The 18,051-nt window shown below is 39.1% G+C and overlaps 1 protein-coding gene across 3 annotated transcripts in view; it reads left to right on the top strand.

Annotated features, from left to right (window-relative positions):
• The window catches only part of LOC145355861 (lysine-specific demethylase 2B-like), a 173,091-nt gene that overhangs the window by 66,615 nt on the left and 88,425 nt on the right, over positions 1–18,051 (top strand). For all 3 annotated transcript variants that reach the window (XM_080208294.1, XM_080208295.1, XM_080208293.1), the window contains exons 6-9: positions 1,572–1,678; positions 11,777–11,870; positions 13,582–13,735; positions 16,305–16,420. In XM_080208294.1, the coding sequence (XP_080064420.1) occupies positions 1,572–1,678; positions 11,777–11,870; positions 13,582–13,735; positions 16,305–16,420 (471 nt within the window). The remainder of the gene's footprint in view (positions 1–1,571; positions 1,679–11,776; positions 11,871–13,581; positions 13,736–16,304; positions 16,421–18,051) is intronic.

The raw sequence follows: 18,051 nt of genomic DNA, 5'->3' as shown, positions 1-18,051 counted from the left end.
ATCCAAAATGGTAGCACTGAATCAGCTCTCGCTGCATCTTTTGGCAGGTGTGCTCCATGTACTTTGCATTGGTGGCATTCATGGCGGGTGGGTGGGTGCAATAGACACCCTTCTGATCTGCAAGTTGCCATACCCAATTTTGCACTCAAGCTTTGTTTTAAAATTTTTATTTGGAAGTCTTAAATTGGATAATTTTAGCTGAATTCTCTCTCCCATTGGTGGTTTTGGACCTTATCCTTGATTCACTATAATCCTTCTAACACTGATGCTCCCATAATAATGTTAGATAGGGAATTCCAGGATTCTGAACCACCAGTAACGAAGAAATGGCAACATTTGTTCAAATCAGGGTACTAACATCTTAAACTTAATGAATGCTGAAAACTTGACTAAATGACAGGACTGAGCTGTTCCCCAAGTTTGCTGTTTCAGTTTTTCTTAAGAGGATGCACTTGATTGTTTTGGTGAGCTTGGCATATTTACAACTGCATAGGCCTGCATGTAATCAGTGAATTGGTAACAAGTTGACAGAAAGATTCCAGGTTGGGTGTGTTCAGGAGTTAGATGACCTGGTTGTTGTGAGGATGCTGTAATTGCCCTGTGTTATTTAATTTTGAAGGGGAGAATTAACTGCAGTGCCTATTCCTGTTCGTTATCCAGTGAAGCTTGTTGGAACACTTGCACGTGCGAACATTGTTTGTTGGCAGTATCAGGCTTGGTTGTAATTATTATCTGTGCCTTCTGCTTTCTAACCTTCACACTTACATTTCTTAAGTGTTTTTCAGAATTTCCTGAAAGTGACATGTTTTACTTATCACTAAGATTTTTAATTTTAAAAGCTTCTTCGAACTGATGGCAATGGGCATAGTAATGAATTTTCAACTTAACAGACCACAGGTGTCTGGAACGTATTTATGACTTGGGTGATATTTACTCTCTGGGATCATTGTGTTAAAACAGCACTGAATAAAGCTGATTTCCTGCCCTTAATTAATTTGTTCAACATTATGTGTGCACATGTCATTGTGGCAAGTGGCACAGTGGTTAGTCCTGCTGCCAGCCCCAGGGACTCAGGTTCCATTCCGGTCTTAGGTGCTCCAGTTTCCTCCCACAGTCCAAAGATGTACAGGTTGGGTGGCTTCGCTATTCTAATTTGCTCCTTTGTTTTCCAAAATGTGTAGGTTAGATGGATTAGCCATGAGAAATGTGAGAGGTTATGGGCAGGGAAGAGGGCCTAGGGAAGTTATTCTGTTAGAGTTGATGCAGACTTGATGGGCCAAATGGCCTCTTTTGCACTGCACGGATTCTATGCATTCTATTCTCGCCAAACTTGGACTAACATCTAAAAGGTTTTCAAGGTGAGTACTTTTTGAGAGGTTGCTTTGTGACCATTGCTTAGCTTTCTGGTTGAATTGATTCTCATTTTTGTGTGAAGGCTGGTGGCCATCCATCTTCAGTTGTAAACTAAAGATCACTGAAACACAATGACGCAACTTTCAGTAAAAAGGAGCTGAGTGGAGCCATTTTTTTTAATTTACTTATTTCTACAGACATTCAATTTTGTTTTGCAGGTGGACTTGGTAGACTGGGTGGACAACATGTGGCCACGGCATTTAAAGGAGAAACAAATGGACTCCACAAATGCAATCGCAGAAATGAAATATCCCAAAGTTCAGAAGTAAGTGAAAATTCTGTTTTAAGTTGAAATCAACCATTTGGAATCAATACATTTTTGAATTCTTTATATTTCCACAAGGCTGAAGAATGTTTTATTTCATTTTTAGGATTTGCTGAAGGATCCAATTATAAGATTTTTATTTTCTGCTTTAGAAATTGTTGAACTTGCATAATGGGGTTAATTACATGAGAAGTCTAAACCAGCTATCCATGTAAATTACATTTACAGTACCCTCATACATAATAGAATCTATTTTCTTTTAGTCAAGGTGTCTACACATTGACACCATTATCATAATTTAGAACAGAAAAATAAAGTTGAGCTCAACTAACTTGCCAAAAACTCAGAAGTAGGAATATAGGAGTAGGCCACTTAGCATCTCAAGCTTGTACTGCCATTCAGTGAGATTGTGGTTTATCTACGATTTCATTCCACGTACTTACATTTATCCCATATCCCTTAATAGCTACAGAAATCTATTAATCTTGGATCCAAAGTAGACAATTAACCTAGTATTAATTGCTGTTTGCAGAAGAGAGTTCTAAACTTCCAACACCCGTTGCATTATCTCCGCACTCTCCGCTGCTCTATATGTCTCTTTGCTGTCTGCTGTTTGCCTCTCTGTCTACCCTGCGGGTTACCCGTAATATTTTGAATTTCTTTCTGTTCAGTCTTGGGACATGGGCATCGCTGGCTGGCCAGCATTTATTGTCCATCCCTAGTTGCCCTTGTTCAAAAAGCTGTTGAGAGTCAATCGCAATGCTGTTGCTCTAAAGTTACAGGTGGGCCAGACCATGTAAGGACAGCAGATTCCTTTTCCTAAAGGACGTTAGTGAATGAAATGCGTTTTTCCGACACTCGACAATGGTTTCATGGTCATCAGTAGATTCTTAATTTCAGATGTTTTTACTGAATTCAAATTCTACCTCTGCCATAGCGGCATTCAAACCCACATCCCCAGAACATTAGCTGAGTTTCTGGATTAATAGCCAAGTGATAATGCCATTAGCCATCCCCTCCCCTTACTTCTATCAGATCGAGTATAGTCTTTTTAGTTCCCTGTGATCACAGGAATAAATTAGGGGCAGGTTATTCTGCAGCTAGTGACTCACTTCTACAAGCCTAATGGCTTGGTATAGATAGGGTGTTCCAGGATTTTGGCACAATGACAATAAAGGAATGGCTAGAGATATTGTTTTTATACAGTTTATGGATGATTTGTGTATCCCGGTCAGCAATTCCCTGATACCGTTTATCTGCACTGACCTGAAAACAATGGCCAATTTACACCTAAATAGCAGTGCACACCCCATTCTTTTCCACGTTCCATCCAGCATTGGCACCACTACAATGAATGACTCTCATCATTATTTTTTAACAGCAAATCCTGGGCATTTTTTCTCACAATAAACATGCCTTAACTTGCCTGAGTGCTTTTACAAAAAGCACATCCTGTCTTGCCATGAATATGAAAAGGATATAGAAGCCGTGTAGAAACTGATGTGGACATTGCAAATCTTAGCCTGTTATTCTTTGGATCAGTTTAGCTGGTACTGGCTCAGGGCAGCCTGATAAACACAAGCCCCTGGCTTCTTGGAGACAAAGGCTTCCAGTGGAATTGTTGAAGTATATTTTAAATGCAGATTTCTACTATACATGTAAGTTTAATCATTTTTTGGTAAAATTTACTCATGCCTGTTGAGAGCTTAAAATAGAATCCTCATAGAATCCCTATAGTGCAGAAGGAGGCCATTTGGCCCCTTGAGCCTGTATTGACTGCAATCCCACCCAGGTCCTATTCCCATAACACCACATGTTAATCCCCTGACGCTACGGGCAATTTACCATGAAAAGTCAACCTGACCCACACATCTTCGGGCTGTGAAAAATGGAGCACTGAAGGAAACTGACGCGGACATGGGGAGAACGTGCAAACTCTGCACGGACCTGGTGACAAAGGGACATTCAGAAAAATTGAGCATTTTGATTGGTTTGTCTTTTTAGTAATTGTCAACTTTTTCAGACATTTTTAGGTTTGTACATCCTTATCTTTTTGTTTTAGAATAGTTTGCTTTGTTAAATATTCATTCATCCTGTTGTGATTTATCCCTCTTTCATCAACAAGAATATCAACCAAATAAGTACAAATGTGACATAAATTTTCATAAAATACATTGCAAAGTATAAAGACCAGTTACAAATTATTCCATATTTGAATGTTTGCTGTTCAGCTGTATTTGCCTCTCTTAGTTGATGGCTGCTGCACAATGTCAGCTGGTACACAGACCATTTTTGGTTCCAAGTGTACCGAAAAATTGAATAGATCAGTTTTCATATTCTGATGTTCTGTATTAAAAAATTATGATAATTACAGAAGACGAAGCTTTTGTAGAGTTTGTTTGCCTCTTTGATTTGATTTATTATTGTCACATGAAGTGGGCTTACAGACAATGCACTGTGATAGCCAATTTTAGTGTTGGTCAGAGATGTTCCTAGAAGTTTTTGGCAGAGGTGCATACAGAGAACAGTTGCCAACTTGGGTTTATTCAACAAAGAGTGATTCATCTGTGAATTTGCATGAGCAGTCCTCAACGTGGACATAAGCCTCCAGTAGAAAATACTGTTGTGTAAGCATTTATAATACAAGAACACGCTATTCATAGACTCCCTACAGTGAAGAAAAGGGCGATTCGGCCCATCGAGCCTGCACCCACTCTCTGACAGACTATTCCATCCAGGCCCTAACCCTGTAACCCCACTAACCCCTTGAAACACTAAGGGGCAACTTAGCTCCGTTTTTCACAGTCCAAAGATGTGTGGGTCAAGTTGATTTTTCATGGCAAATTGCCTGTAGCGTCAGGGGATTAACATGTGGTGTTATGGGAATAGGACCTGGGTGGGATTGCAGTCAGTACTGGCTCAAGGGACCAAATGGCCTCCTTCTGCACTGTAGGGATTCTATGAGGATTCTATTTTAAGCTCTCAACAGGCATGAGTAAATTTTACCAAAAAATGATTGAACTTACATGTATGGTAGAAACCTGCATTTAAAATATACTTCAACAATTCCACTGGAAGCCTTTGTCTCCAAGAAGCCAAGGGCTTATGTTTACCAGGCTGCCCTGAGCCAGTACCAGCTAAACTGACCTAACCTGCACATCTTTGGACTGTGGGAGGAATCCAGAGCACCTGGAGGAAACCCACGTAGACACGGGGAGAATGTGCAAATCACGCGTAGACAGTCACCCGAGGCCAGAATCGAACCCGGGTCCTGGGTGTGTAAGGCAGCAGTGCTTGCCTTGGATAGATAAAGTACATTTTTCAGTCATTAATTTTTGCAGGTCTGCTCTTTTAGGTAACTCCTGTTGGGTTGCTTTATCTGCCTATGACTTGGAATGTCCTTATCCCCCCCACCAAAAAAAGACCCGTAATATACTTGTATCAGCGGTGACCCCATAGATTGAATATAAACAGAACACCAATGTAAGTTATTGCTTGCATCAAATGCTATTACTTGATTTTCCTGGCCTCAGGAACTGGTAAAATAAACACTTCTTTTAGACTGTGGCTTTCACTAAAAATTGCCAAACAGAGTTATGAAACAGTAAATGGGTAACTAAACAGATGCAATGATTAATTTAGATTTATTTAATATCCTTCCTGTTAAGATCATTAAATAGCAAGATGAGCTTTAGTTACAGTGAGCAGCAATATAAACTAACTGGACACAGAGGCTTTCTGATTGTTAACTTCTTTGGGAGTTGTTGATGTTAATCCATAAAGTTTCTTACTCTTTTTCATCATTGCCTCTAATGGCTTTGAAATGGAAAATCTCAAGAATCAGTTATGATTAAAATATGTAATTCACTTCAAAGGAGCTGCCAATAATAAAGGGCGAAACTCATAACATGCTTGTAATGTAACTAATTGTTTTAATCTTTCCATTGGAAACCTTTCTAGCGACGACCTTTATGTCCTGGTTATTCATGTTTTGATTGTTTGTCAGTATAAACCACTTTTTTCTGTGGCTGTATTTGTGCTTTAAGTCTATGTGTAACGTCACTGAAAGAAATAAACCAATTCTATAATACGTTATTGACAAAAATGTTGATGCTTATATGTTGCCAAACGTGTTTTGTTATTTCCTTATAGTTCTTTTGGGATTCGTTATGTTGTACACTTTTTTAGTAATTAGGATTCAGGCTAGTAAACCCTAAGTCAGCAGTGAAGGATTTTTAAAAGTATCTTGAATGATTTGAGTCGCTTTTTCCAGTTTAATTTCTACTGTTGTTGATTACCCATTTTGATAGTGTTACGACAATCTAGTACATGGTTCATGTTAACATTTTAGAGATAATGTTATTTAAGGTTATTATTGTAAAGATAAAGTACGTAATATGCTGGGCTTTAGACATTGCCAGGACACCAAAAAAAAAGTTGTTCAGAAGGTGGCCCATGTTTATTTAATGGAGCCGTAAAGCAATAAGTGGGTTTATTTAGTTGGAGAACTGGAGACATGATATCTACGCTGCTTGTAAAGAAATGGGGTCCAAACAAACATTTTGGTTTGGGAGTTCGAGCTAAATTAATTTAAAAGTGGTCCATGAACCCTGAAAGGCTATTTCGTCGTGGAGATGGGTGAAGCTTAAGAAGCTCTGGTTTCAATCTATCCGAGTGTTCTACAGCAGCGGAAAAGGTTCCATACCAAAAAGATGCTGCTTTAAGCAGCCTCCTGGCAGTTAGGACTTAGAAAAGCTCTGGGAACCAATTATAGCTTGGTGCAGCTGTGAGATTGGAGTTCAGAGGAACCCAAGGGCAGTGCCAGCCTAGTGAAGCTAGCAGTCTGACAAAGAGTTGGAAGTGTGCAGGTAATTAGAGGCGGCTTCATAAATCTCATGGAACACAGTTTCAGGAGGACTCATTGGAAGGCGAACAGCTGTTGAGGCAATCTGGGTTGAGGGAATTTTGAGGGTTAAACTTTGAAAAGGAAGCATTAAAATCCCCAGTGAGGGGGACAGGGGTTTAATGAGATCTTTTGACACTCAGTGGTCACTGACGTCTGGATAATTTGCTGCAAAATCTGTGGGATCTATCTTGGTCGCACCTGCTATTTGATGTGCAGTGTGTTCGACCACAGTTTGCTGCTAATTCATATTTATCTCATGTTAAACTTGAATGTTAAATTATAGGATAGATGTTGTAGATTAGTTTACTTTTTTTGACAGTTTATTTTGTTTGTTTGAAATCTTGGAATTTTGTGACTTTATTCTCATAGTGGGTAATTGGGCTTTTAAACTTCGTCTACTTTAAACAAAAAGGTTACTGGTTCCTAACTGGATTGTGACAACAGGTTTTCGAATTTAGTGGTTTTGATTTCTACTTATTGATTAGACCGTAAGAGTTAGGAGCAGAATTAGGCCACTTGGCCCATCGAGTCTGCTCTGCCATTCAGTCATGGCTGATTTTTTTTTCTCATCCCCATTTTCCTGCCTTTTCCCCATAACCCTGATCCCCTTATCAATCAAGATTATTATGACATTACTGTAATGTGATTTATTGCTGCTTTATATATGTCAAAGTGTAAGCAAATCGAGTCCCATGTGTACCACAGATTTGTATATAAGAAAATGTCGTATCCTGAGCTTGACTGATGGAAACTGATGCAATACAGAATTTTAAAAATTATATGGTAGGTTTCATGTAGCGATTCTGATAGCATGTGGGATGGCATGTTCTTTAAGTGGGTGAGTTTTACGTAATGGCTAATAATGTGGTCCTAAGGTGGAATTACATTGATGGGGACTTGTTTAATGCATAGCCGACAGAAATGATTTGTTTTTGAACAAATTCCTAGCAGAGGAGATGAGAGATAACAGAATCTAATTGCTTAGTAAACAGAGCCATGGGTTTATCAGAATTTAATTGTTGTTTGTTCAGAAGTTCTTCAAATTAGAATAGGCTCATTTGAGGTAGAGAGATTCTTCCTGCTTAGAAAGGATAGCAGGACTTGAGGGGACAGCCGTTTAGATCGGAGTTGAGGAGGAACTTCTTCACTCAAAGGCTGGTGAATCTCTGGAATTCTCTGCCCGTTGAAGTGGTGGAGGCTACCTCGCTAAATATATTTAAGTCACGGGTAGATAGATTTTTGATAGACAAGGGAATTAAGGGTTATGGGGAGAGAGCAGGAAAGTGGAACTGATCCACTTCAGATCAGCCATGATCTTACTGAATGGCGGGGCAGGCTCGAAGGGCTAGATGGCCTACTCCTGCTCCTATTTCTTATGTTCTTATGTTGGGTCAGGCTTAGAAACAGGTGGGGGGGCAATTCTTCCAAAAAGATGTTGAATTCACATAAAAACTGGAGTAAATCCTGCTGAAAAAAAACAAAATGAATCTCCCACACTCTGTGCACTGGCATAAATCACTCCAGAAATCAGTGGGCAGGGCCTATTCCCGCTGAAGAGGTCGGTAACGTAGCTCTGCATGTGTCACTGCGCATGCGCTGATCAGTTAATGCTGAGATTGGCATATGTGCAGTAGCCTGCGCCGACCATCTCCCAACTGCTAGCTAGTTCGATCACTGGCCAGCCCCGCGACCCGGCATCGCTGGCTGTATAACCTCCCCTATGGCCCCTCCCTGCAAGTGGGGAGTTGTTGTAAACACTCATGGTGGGGAGATGGAGAGGTTTAATGAAACTTAAAATAGATTCAAATCATTATTTAAATAAATTCTGCACCTCTGAGCCGACTTCTGGCACAGAGCTGGAGGTGCAAGAAATCCGGTGCCTGGAGACTCATGATAGGGTACCTGGCACCCAGCAGAGTGGAGGTCAGCCCCCTACAAAAACAGTGCAGTGAGCTGGGAGAACCGAGCCCATGGCGTTTTAATATTATTTTGCCTACATGCTAATTAACTGGATGTGTTGATGTAACATTTTAATGTACATTTATATATCTTGTTCAAATTTTCTTTCTGTTCCCATTTTTTCCCCTCTACTCAAACCCAGTCATTTTTCAAGTGCAGTTCTGGATAATGAGCTGTTTGATTACAAGATGGACGTCACAGTGAGACCTAGTCTTGTCCTCCAATGGTATCCACACATGTGCACTTCCTGGGGTTTGCTAGACATGAACAGGGACATCAGCTGATTTTCCCCCCTTCCCTTCTATTATCTGATTCCCAACCCAATTCCTGAAAGCCTGTTGGAGCTTCTAAACTGCCGTATGATTGAGGTTAACGCATGCCCATCCAAAATAAACGTGTGTGTGTTTTTGTTAATAAGCAGACAAATAAACTTAACATGAATAAGCTACTTAAGATAATATCACATGCCTTATTTTGCAAGCTCAGGAACATTGCATGAGAAAGTGGCAGAAAATCCTCATTAAATAAATGTGGTGGAATCCCTACTGTCTTGCCAGTCTTGCTATACAGTTAATGTGTTCCCCTACTGTGCCCATAGCTCTTCAACTGACACCTGGATCTGACAAAAAGCCTAATTGACTTCAGTTCACTGTTTTATTCTTTACTGTATTGGTTGTATTAGTCATTTTAATTGATTTTCTGTGGAAATGTTTGTATTTATTGTGACAGGAAGCGTATAAGTGCTAGTTACCTTTTCTGAAATGTATTATTAGAGGCTTATGCCTGTTACTGACAGTGATGGATGTCCTGTTCGATAGTGTGTGTGCTGGAAACTAAAAGTACTGATTGCTTCAGTTCATATCATGAATGATAAAATCCTTAATTCGCCTTTCAGGCCTTGGAACATGATTAAAATGCAACTCGGCAGTGGGTTTCAGGCAAGTAGATCTAGAGCAATGTGCAAAATGATCTGACTGGCAAGGTGAAATGCAATATAAAAATTATTTTTCTTCATCTGAGCTTTACTAAGGACATGACGACAGGGCAGTAGTTCGAGATGTCAGTGTGAAAATGGGCAGTTGTGTTCCGAAAATGAACACGCACAAATAGGTTCAGGGTTTGAGATAGGTTGATTTTGTTTTTATATATATTTAGATATCACCCTACTACCATCTCCATATTTCTTTTTTCAATTAGTTTTATAGCTACGTAAGTGGGACGCGGTTGTGGTAGCACATCCGATAGATAATTCTTTCATTACTTCTTAGTATCTGCACAGATTTTAAATTCTAAATATTTTGCAAAATTATGTTAATCTGTTAACGTAATCCAGTATTCAGATATTTTTAAAAAACTTTTTTTGTGTATTTTATTGTGGTAATGCTAAGATTAAGTTCAGAAATACATTTGAAATAACTGTGCTTTTGTTTATTTTCTGATATGAGCTGTATAATTTCTAATTGATTAAAATTACGATCAAAAACACTTTTACCTACAAGCGTGCGTACAGAGCCTGACCCAGTGTTCTGTAGTGGCTAACTAAAGGGAGACTGCCTCTTTAATTGTGAAATAACATATCATGGTTATGTAAGCTGGTCTGTTTCCTGAAATAGGTTATGCAGGTTCACACAAGTTGTGGTTTTGATGGGCACTCCACTCTCTCTGTAAGGAACATGGAGGGTCTTGTTACCATCGCTGAGTCAGGAGAACTGTAATAGTAACAACAGGGAACAAAGACTATTAGACCCTGTAAATTGCCTGAGCTGTCTTCATGACATCAGTGCATATCTTTCTGTCAACCTCAATCCTGGATCCTGTTGCTAGGCAGCGGACTTCTCCTTACCAGAAGCAGCTCTGATCCGCAGACTGCTGCTGTTGCCACCTGGTACAGTCCTCCACAGCCTATCAGCAGAGGAGAGTGTGCATTGCCTGCATAGTGCTTAGATTTTATCTCTAAAATGAAGGCAATAAGTGAAGAGAAGATGAGACAATAAATGATCTTTAGAAGAGTTCAGCAACGCTGACACAACATAACCCACAAAAAGCAGCAACCGGAGTAATGGTGGGTTCACATTAACAGCTGAATTATTTCTAAGGTGCATGGAGCATCAGTTCTGTGATTCAGCCATTAGTTACAGCTGATGGCTGCTGCTAAACCTAACAGGACTGGGAATCATGCATTGAGCGTAAGGCAGCAATTCTTTGCAGCAGATTATTTGATCATCCTACAGATGTGGAGTTAGATTTTTCTGTAGTCTTTTATTTAGAAATACTTATTTATAAATGTCTATGTTGGCCTGTGATTATGTATATTGGAAGTGTAATTGATGAGTGCTGATATGTGATTGCATTGTAAGTATTTTGCCCTGCTGTTTGGTACAGTGTAACCAGGGCACTATAATTGCCTTTTTCTGTGCACTTGTGAAACTGGGTGCAGCTGCTGTACTGATGTGCAATAGATTTGAATTGCAGAAAATTATTTTCCCCACACACACACACAAATATGTAACAGAGTTCACATGTTTGTGGGCCATAAATCATCTAGCTGGATTCTACAACTAGTTAGATGCGTGCAAGTAGAAACTCTACAATAACAGATGGAAATAATTTAACAAATCTGTTCCTCCCAATTTAGAAGGCATTAGGAGAGCACTTGATCATTTTCCACAGGCATGCAGGCATCTTGAAACTGAATTTGTTTTTTTCAATTTGAATGCATTTATGGAATAGATTACCAAAAAAAAGAGATTTTCTTTCTCTTTATGGAAAATGAAGGTTCAACTAATGTTTCTTCAACAGTAGAACTGTTTTTGTTTACCTCTTTAGTTCTGTATACTTAAAATTAACAACTAATTCCCATTTGGAAGTTGTTCCATCTTTTACACAATTTTTAGTTTAACAATTGCACTTCATGAAACACAGCTGCAGTGTGGTCCTCAATGATACAGTGAGGACCATACATCATTTGCTGATTCCCTTAGAGGCAAAAAAAATTATATTGAAACCCAAAAATAAAAATTACTAATCCTAAAATTTGTTAGATTTAATAAGCACTAGAGTCACGTTCAAAGCAGACACCTTCCATTAAATGTTCTGTCCTTGTTGACCTCCATCATGTCATTAGAGGACATTACTTGCTGCTGTTCTTGGCCATGATTGAATCCTCATGTAGGTCAACAACTTGCTGATTGCTAAAGCATGAAGTGATTAATTGTTAAATGCTTTCTCTGCAGGTACTGCTTAATGAGCGTCAAAGGGTGCTACACAGATTTTCACATTGATTTTGGTGGCACTTCTGTCTGGTATCACATACTTCGAGGAGGGAAGGTAAGCAGTGAAGTGTTTGCTTATCTGCGGCATTTGAGCTGTTTGTTTCAATTTTATAAACTTGTAGATTGAGTGGTTTATATACACAACTGTGCTTATCAGGGTGAAATTCTAAAACAAAGATTATTGAAAACATGCTTTAAAAAATGAGATGAACATTTTTGGGACAATAAAAGCCTAAAGGTTAATTTTAAGTAAAACAAATCAGAGCCAACAATTTGAGCTTCCCTTTTCTGGATAAAGACACCACCACTTATAATTGTGAGCAATACAGACCAGAAGATCCCAGATTTGACACACACACTGTTGAATTAATTGATCTGGAATATAAATTGGGACACTCTCTGGAGACTTTCGCTGGAGAGCGAGATGTTTGGATATGGATAGGCTATACCTGGCTGTTACAGAGTTCAGAGTGATGAGTAGTCTTCTGATGCTAACTTCCTGAGTCCTCACATGAAGAATAGTTGGTTAAGTAAGTTATAGGAGGCCTTGTGAGAATATGTCCCAACAAAGGTTACTAGCTCCAGAACAGGAGTGGAGAAATGTAGTAATCTCCCTCTCTAGAAAATATACCAACCAGCCAGCTCTTGTATATGCTTTATAATGTGATTTCCCATGATAATTGTGCATCTTCCCTGTTATAATAACATTAATTTGTTAAGCAATTTGATCTAGTTGTGAGTCCCATTTTTTGCCCCATGTAGTGGAAGCTGAACTACAGTGCGTACCAGTTTAAAGTTAAAGTTCATTTATTAGTCACAAGTAAGCTTACATTACTCAATCAGGGAGTTTCATTGCAGTTTAAAAGGTAAATCTGTGACAGCTACTGAGTCGTTTTGTTTTGTTCCTTCCCTCCTCCTCGTTCGCTCCCTCTTACTTAAAAAAAACAATGCTTTGTCCCTCCCTTGATAATGCAACAGAGATTGGTCCTCACCGTGGAAAGTAGCAAGTGGAAATCTGCATCCTGATAGCACAGTACAATTCAACTTCCACACGTTGTTATTCTGGAAATGTTAAGATATAACACTGTGATATTTTTAGCAGTGGAACAGGAGAAGTTGGAGTGGTGAACTGTGCAGTGATGTGACCTATCTCTCTATCCCTTCATATCTAAGAATCACTTGTCGTTAGTTGAATGATCAGTTAACCCACAACCAAAAACAAAATGCCATATAGCACCCGATTATACCTCCTTGTTGATCTTGAAGGAAAAGAAATTGCCATCTGAGTAGCTTAAGGAGTTGTGAAATAGGACATGATGTAAATGGCTATTATTACAACCAGATGTATAGCTATATATCTCTTAATATCAATATGTCTCTATCCATATCTATTTATGCATGAATTGAATATAGCTCTGTCATATCCCTGTATATTTTTAGTTTGCTCATGCAGAGTTTTGAATCGCAGAAAAACAGAATTTTCAAACCTCCTTGAGTATTTACTAAATTATTTAGGAGTTTGAGAGATTGTACTGTTCTGTAAGTATGAAATGACATGGACCATTGAAAGATCATTAATGTATGTCACAGTGTTCAAAAAATTACAATTTAAAATGCAATCTTATTTTAACTATGATCTTTTGAGGCTTAAACAGTAATTGGAGTATTTAGCTGAAAATTGCATTGTCATGTTTAATATCTGTAACTGTGCAAAATGTGATCATTCTTAAAGAGTCCTGGTTTCATAAGCAGTCTGTCTCATTCAGGTATTCTGGTTAGTTCCCCCTACGGCACACAATCTGGAGATTTATGAAGAGTGGGTTCTGTCGGGAAAGCAAGGTGATATTTTCCTTGGGGACAGAGTGGACGGATGCCAACGGATTGAGTTAAAACAAGGATATACGTTTCTGATCCCTTCAGGTAACTGCAGACGTCTATTATTATTTGTCATTTTGCATTATCTTCACGGACATATTGGAGAAGGGTGGGATTTGTAGGTGGATACAACCTTGGTTATTTTGGGTGAAAGGAGGAAACATCCCTTTGAGTGCAGCTCCATTGGCTACTGTTTCAAATATGTGGGGAATAAATAAATCAGTTTCACTGAATCATTCTGAGCTGTCAGCCATCTGACTGGCTGATTGCACCATCTAATACTGTTACAGGCCTAATGTTACTCAGCATTAGCTTTGCTGTATTGATGTATATTTGATGTGCTTATTTACTCCTCACTGAGGCACATTACATGTTACCTGCAACAGATGATGAGTCCATTTTTTTGTTCGGTTTGACTGGGATTGTTTTAGTAAGAGGGTCAACCTCTTTATTTTCCACTGGTGTTGTGTCTGAAAATTGAGTTTTTAAATGAAATTTCATCTGTCCTATTCCATTTGTGACTCTCTAGAAAGCCATTTCCTCCTCCATCTGCAGGATAGCAGTTTGATGTGTTGTCAAATGGCTTGAAATGAATGATTTTAAAAGATCACACTATTATATGCACTTGATGTGACATGACTGCAAGATGTTCACCCCTCATCTCCACTCCACACACATACAACACGCACAATTTTATATCTTCAGAATTGTTCCTGCTGCATAGCTTTGAGGCACTTCTGTTATGGTCAGTAAAGTGGTTGAGACTCTTGGAGAAAATAGAACTCCCCTGACCTCCTGTCTTATGTTAGTGCGCATGGTATGCTAGTAAGGATTATTACGCAGTAATAACTTGTAAATGTCCTGCATTATTTGGATGCTGCCATTGTTACACTGATGTACCCTGTTGATTAATGAGAGATGACAGAATCTGAAAACATTGGTATGCCATTGAGAGGAAATATTAACAGCTGATGCCAGCAATTTCAAAATCCATTTTACTGAGAATGTATTTTGCTTTTTTACTTGATGCTTTTGTTTTCTCCCCCCTTATCTTTATAAAGATAGGGGAAAGGATTGGATTTTTAAACTTTTTTTTTAACAAATATCCAATACAAGATTAGTTTAATCAATTCAGTGTATGTAGCCAAAGTCTTCCAAAGCCTTTTTGTTAACAGCAAATTAAGGTTCTGGGTAATACACTGGCATTGAACCCCTGGTGTGAAATGCTGAAGGAAAGTGTTGGCCACCCGTGGCTGTGTATTGTCCTTATCGCCTGCCTCCTATTTATCAAACACTGACTTCAGTCAGCGATGATATAAGGTAATAAAATAAATGCCCTTCGTCACTCTGTCATGCAACTGAATGACCAGTGATTAGCCTGTGGTGCAGACTGTATCTAGTTGATCCTTTTTTGGTACTAAATTATAACAGCAAATGCACGGCAGAATTTGGCTGCCTTTGATGAAGATATTCCATGCTATTCACAGAATTGTGGTGTTCCCTGGGTTATTTAGTGAATTAGAATAGGTCACTTAGTGCAGGTACACATATCACAAATAACCAGGAAGCCTCATATGATTGTACACTTCCATGAGACCCGCTTCTCAGCCTTTTGGCTAAGATCAAGTATTGACATGCTGCGCTTGGTTGAAGTCATTAGGTTAGATTTTAGCTTCATTGGAAGCAGTTTTTAAAAGCGCATCTCAGCCTTTTGGCTAAGATGCAAATGAGATCAAACCTTGAAGGAGGAGCTATGCCTACTCCAATCAGCTTGGATCATGTAGATCAAGCCCAAGACAGGAGGTGAGAGCCCTGTCATGTCAGCTTGGATCAGGAATGTCTCAACTTGTTGAGGCTCTGAATTGGACTTGATTTGATTGAATTGGAATAGAAACAAAATTGTAATGTTTCCAATCACAGAAGCAAAACTTTCAAATGTGAGACCCTCAGAAAGACACAAAGTGGAATTCTTTGATAGAAACAACAAGATTTTGATACAAAAATACAGAAAATGTAACACACCTTTTTATCCACCAAAAAAGTGAAACCTCTCCGTACACAAGATCCGAGTCTCACATCATCCTTTGCTTCCCTTTTTTCCCCTCTCTCTCCTGGAAGCCTAGAAATTCCTAGACCTGCTGGACTGACAAATGCTACACTTTGGGTCAAACTTTAAAGAGCTACCAATCAAAGCAGCCAAAAGTTAGTTTTGCACATGGAACAATCTGAACTGCGTGCACTAAATCAGAGGAAATGATCAGGTGATTTGGCGTGAGGGCTTTTCTTCATTATAAATAACTTGTCCTCTCTACATGGAGCCTTATCACTTAATTACATTTAACAAATTCTCAGATACAGTGATCTAGTTACAAATAGAATTTTTGTGACTCTTCCTCAGTGTACCCTACCCCCTCTCTCTCGGATACAGTTCCACAGTTGCTAGTGGCCCTTCAGTACTTTTCCAAGTGTTCATTCTTCACCTGATACCCTAAATGGTGAGTGTCAGCTAGGGTGTTTTTTTTTTTGAAGAGTTTTAATAAAACTTTTAAAAATTGCCTAACTTACAATCTTCAAACTGCAACAAAGCTCACAAGTCCTATCAATCTATTTGTAGGATGGATCCATGCGGTATACACGCTCGTAGACACATTGGTTTTCGGTGGAAATTTCCTGCACAGCTTTAATATTCCTATGCAGCTTCATATCTATGGCATTGAGGATCGAACTCGGGTAAGTCATTGCTGTGATAATTCACCTTTAATAAATGCAGACTACTAGTTATTTCCTCTGCTTAGTGAAAGATGTTGTCTCTCTTGGAATACAGTTCCACCATACTTAGAACTTTCTGGCACATTAAGCACTCACTTTTAATGTAAGTGTTTTGTGATTTGTTTTTAGGCAGGCAGTTCAACTGTTTCATAGAATTCCTACATTGCAGAAGGAGGCTATTCAGCCCTTTTGAGTCTGCACCGATTACAATCCCATCCAGTCCTTTTTCCTATAATCCCTTGTATTTACTCTGCAAATCCCCCTAACACGAGGGTCAATTTAGCATGGCCAATCAACCTAACCCGCATATCTCTGGACTGTGGGAGAAAACCTGAGCACCTGGAGGAAACCCACAAAGACACGGTGAAAACTCCACACAGACAGTGACTTGAGGCCAGAATTGAACCTGGGTCCCTGGCACTGTGAGGCAGCAGTGCTAACCACTGTGCCACCGTGCTGCCCTGTTGGTGAGGTAGAGGGGTAAAATTTGTTACAATTTTGGCTAACCCTGATTCTGGTTCTTACCAGAAGTCCACACGTGCATTTATCAGCAGGGATCACAGGGTATCAATAAGGGATCTGAGCTTTTAGCTGACTTTTTCTTCATCTAGTAATGGGATAACTGATGCCTCCAACCAGTGGCTAGACTGAGCTAATTACCTGGCAACACCTGCTGGAGAATTCAACCTGTGACTGCTCTGCAGTGTGTGCCATGTATTATGTTGAATGGTGCATCAATCTACTATGGAATGATCCTACGAATTTTGAGCACCCTGTATCACAGTTGACTCTTCTCTTCCCATTCCCTTTAAATGATAACTTAATGGAAGTGTGGTTCGCAAGCTAAGCTTTGCACTAGCTAACTTATGTAGAATTAGAATATATTTGTGGTTAATGTTCAGAATGATCTTTCTAGTTCAAAGGTCCAGATACTTTTTGTAATGGTATTTGTAATACTCATTAGTCTTGTGACTTTATTTATAAGAAGGTATTTCTAAAAGCCCACCAGGTTTCTGAGAATATTTCTAAAAACAACTGCTGCACTTTTAAGAAAACAAAATGAAATTTTTGTTTCGATGAAATAAAGGGTTTAACACGTTTATTGATCCTTCTAAAGCTTTATCTGTTCCACGGAAGATTCTTGCCTGTTTTTTTTTGACGGCATTTTCCTCCAATTTGATAGCAAAGGCAGAAACCATACTAATGATAAACAACAGGAGACAATGATCTTCAGAAAAACATTACAACATTAATCTATGATCAAACTAAGTGAATTTCCATAGTTAATATCAGTCAGCTAATATCAGTGGTGGCATATCTCAGTGGCCTCAGTTTCACTGCTGAGCATGACTCAGTGACACAGCCTAGAAGATGCACATAGATGGATGTTTGGTGAGAACCTGGTCAAGCTTAGCTGTGTTCGGTCATTCATTGTTTTGACTCAGACTTGAACAATAATTATTTTGATGAAGGCTGGTGGCACCCATTCATCTGTAACTGGGAGTTGATACTTTCAGGAGAAGATGCTAAAAATAAACCTTGCTTTACATCAACGTAAAGGCCACGTGGAAACTCATTGAGAAGAATGATAA

Source organism: Carcharhinus amblyrhynchos, chromosome 20 (genome assembly GCF_965287045.1).
Source record: "Carcharhinus amblyrhynchos chromosome 20, sCarAmb.v2.hapA, whole genome shotgun sequence".
Taxonomy (NCBI): domain Eukaryota; kingdom Metazoa; phylum Chordata; class Chondrichthyes; order Carcharhiniformes; family Carcharhinidae; genus Carcharhinus; species Carcharhinus amblyrhynchos.
The sequence above is the reverse complement of the archived record's forward strand: the minus strand, read 5'-3'. Positions and strand labels throughout refer to the sequence as shown.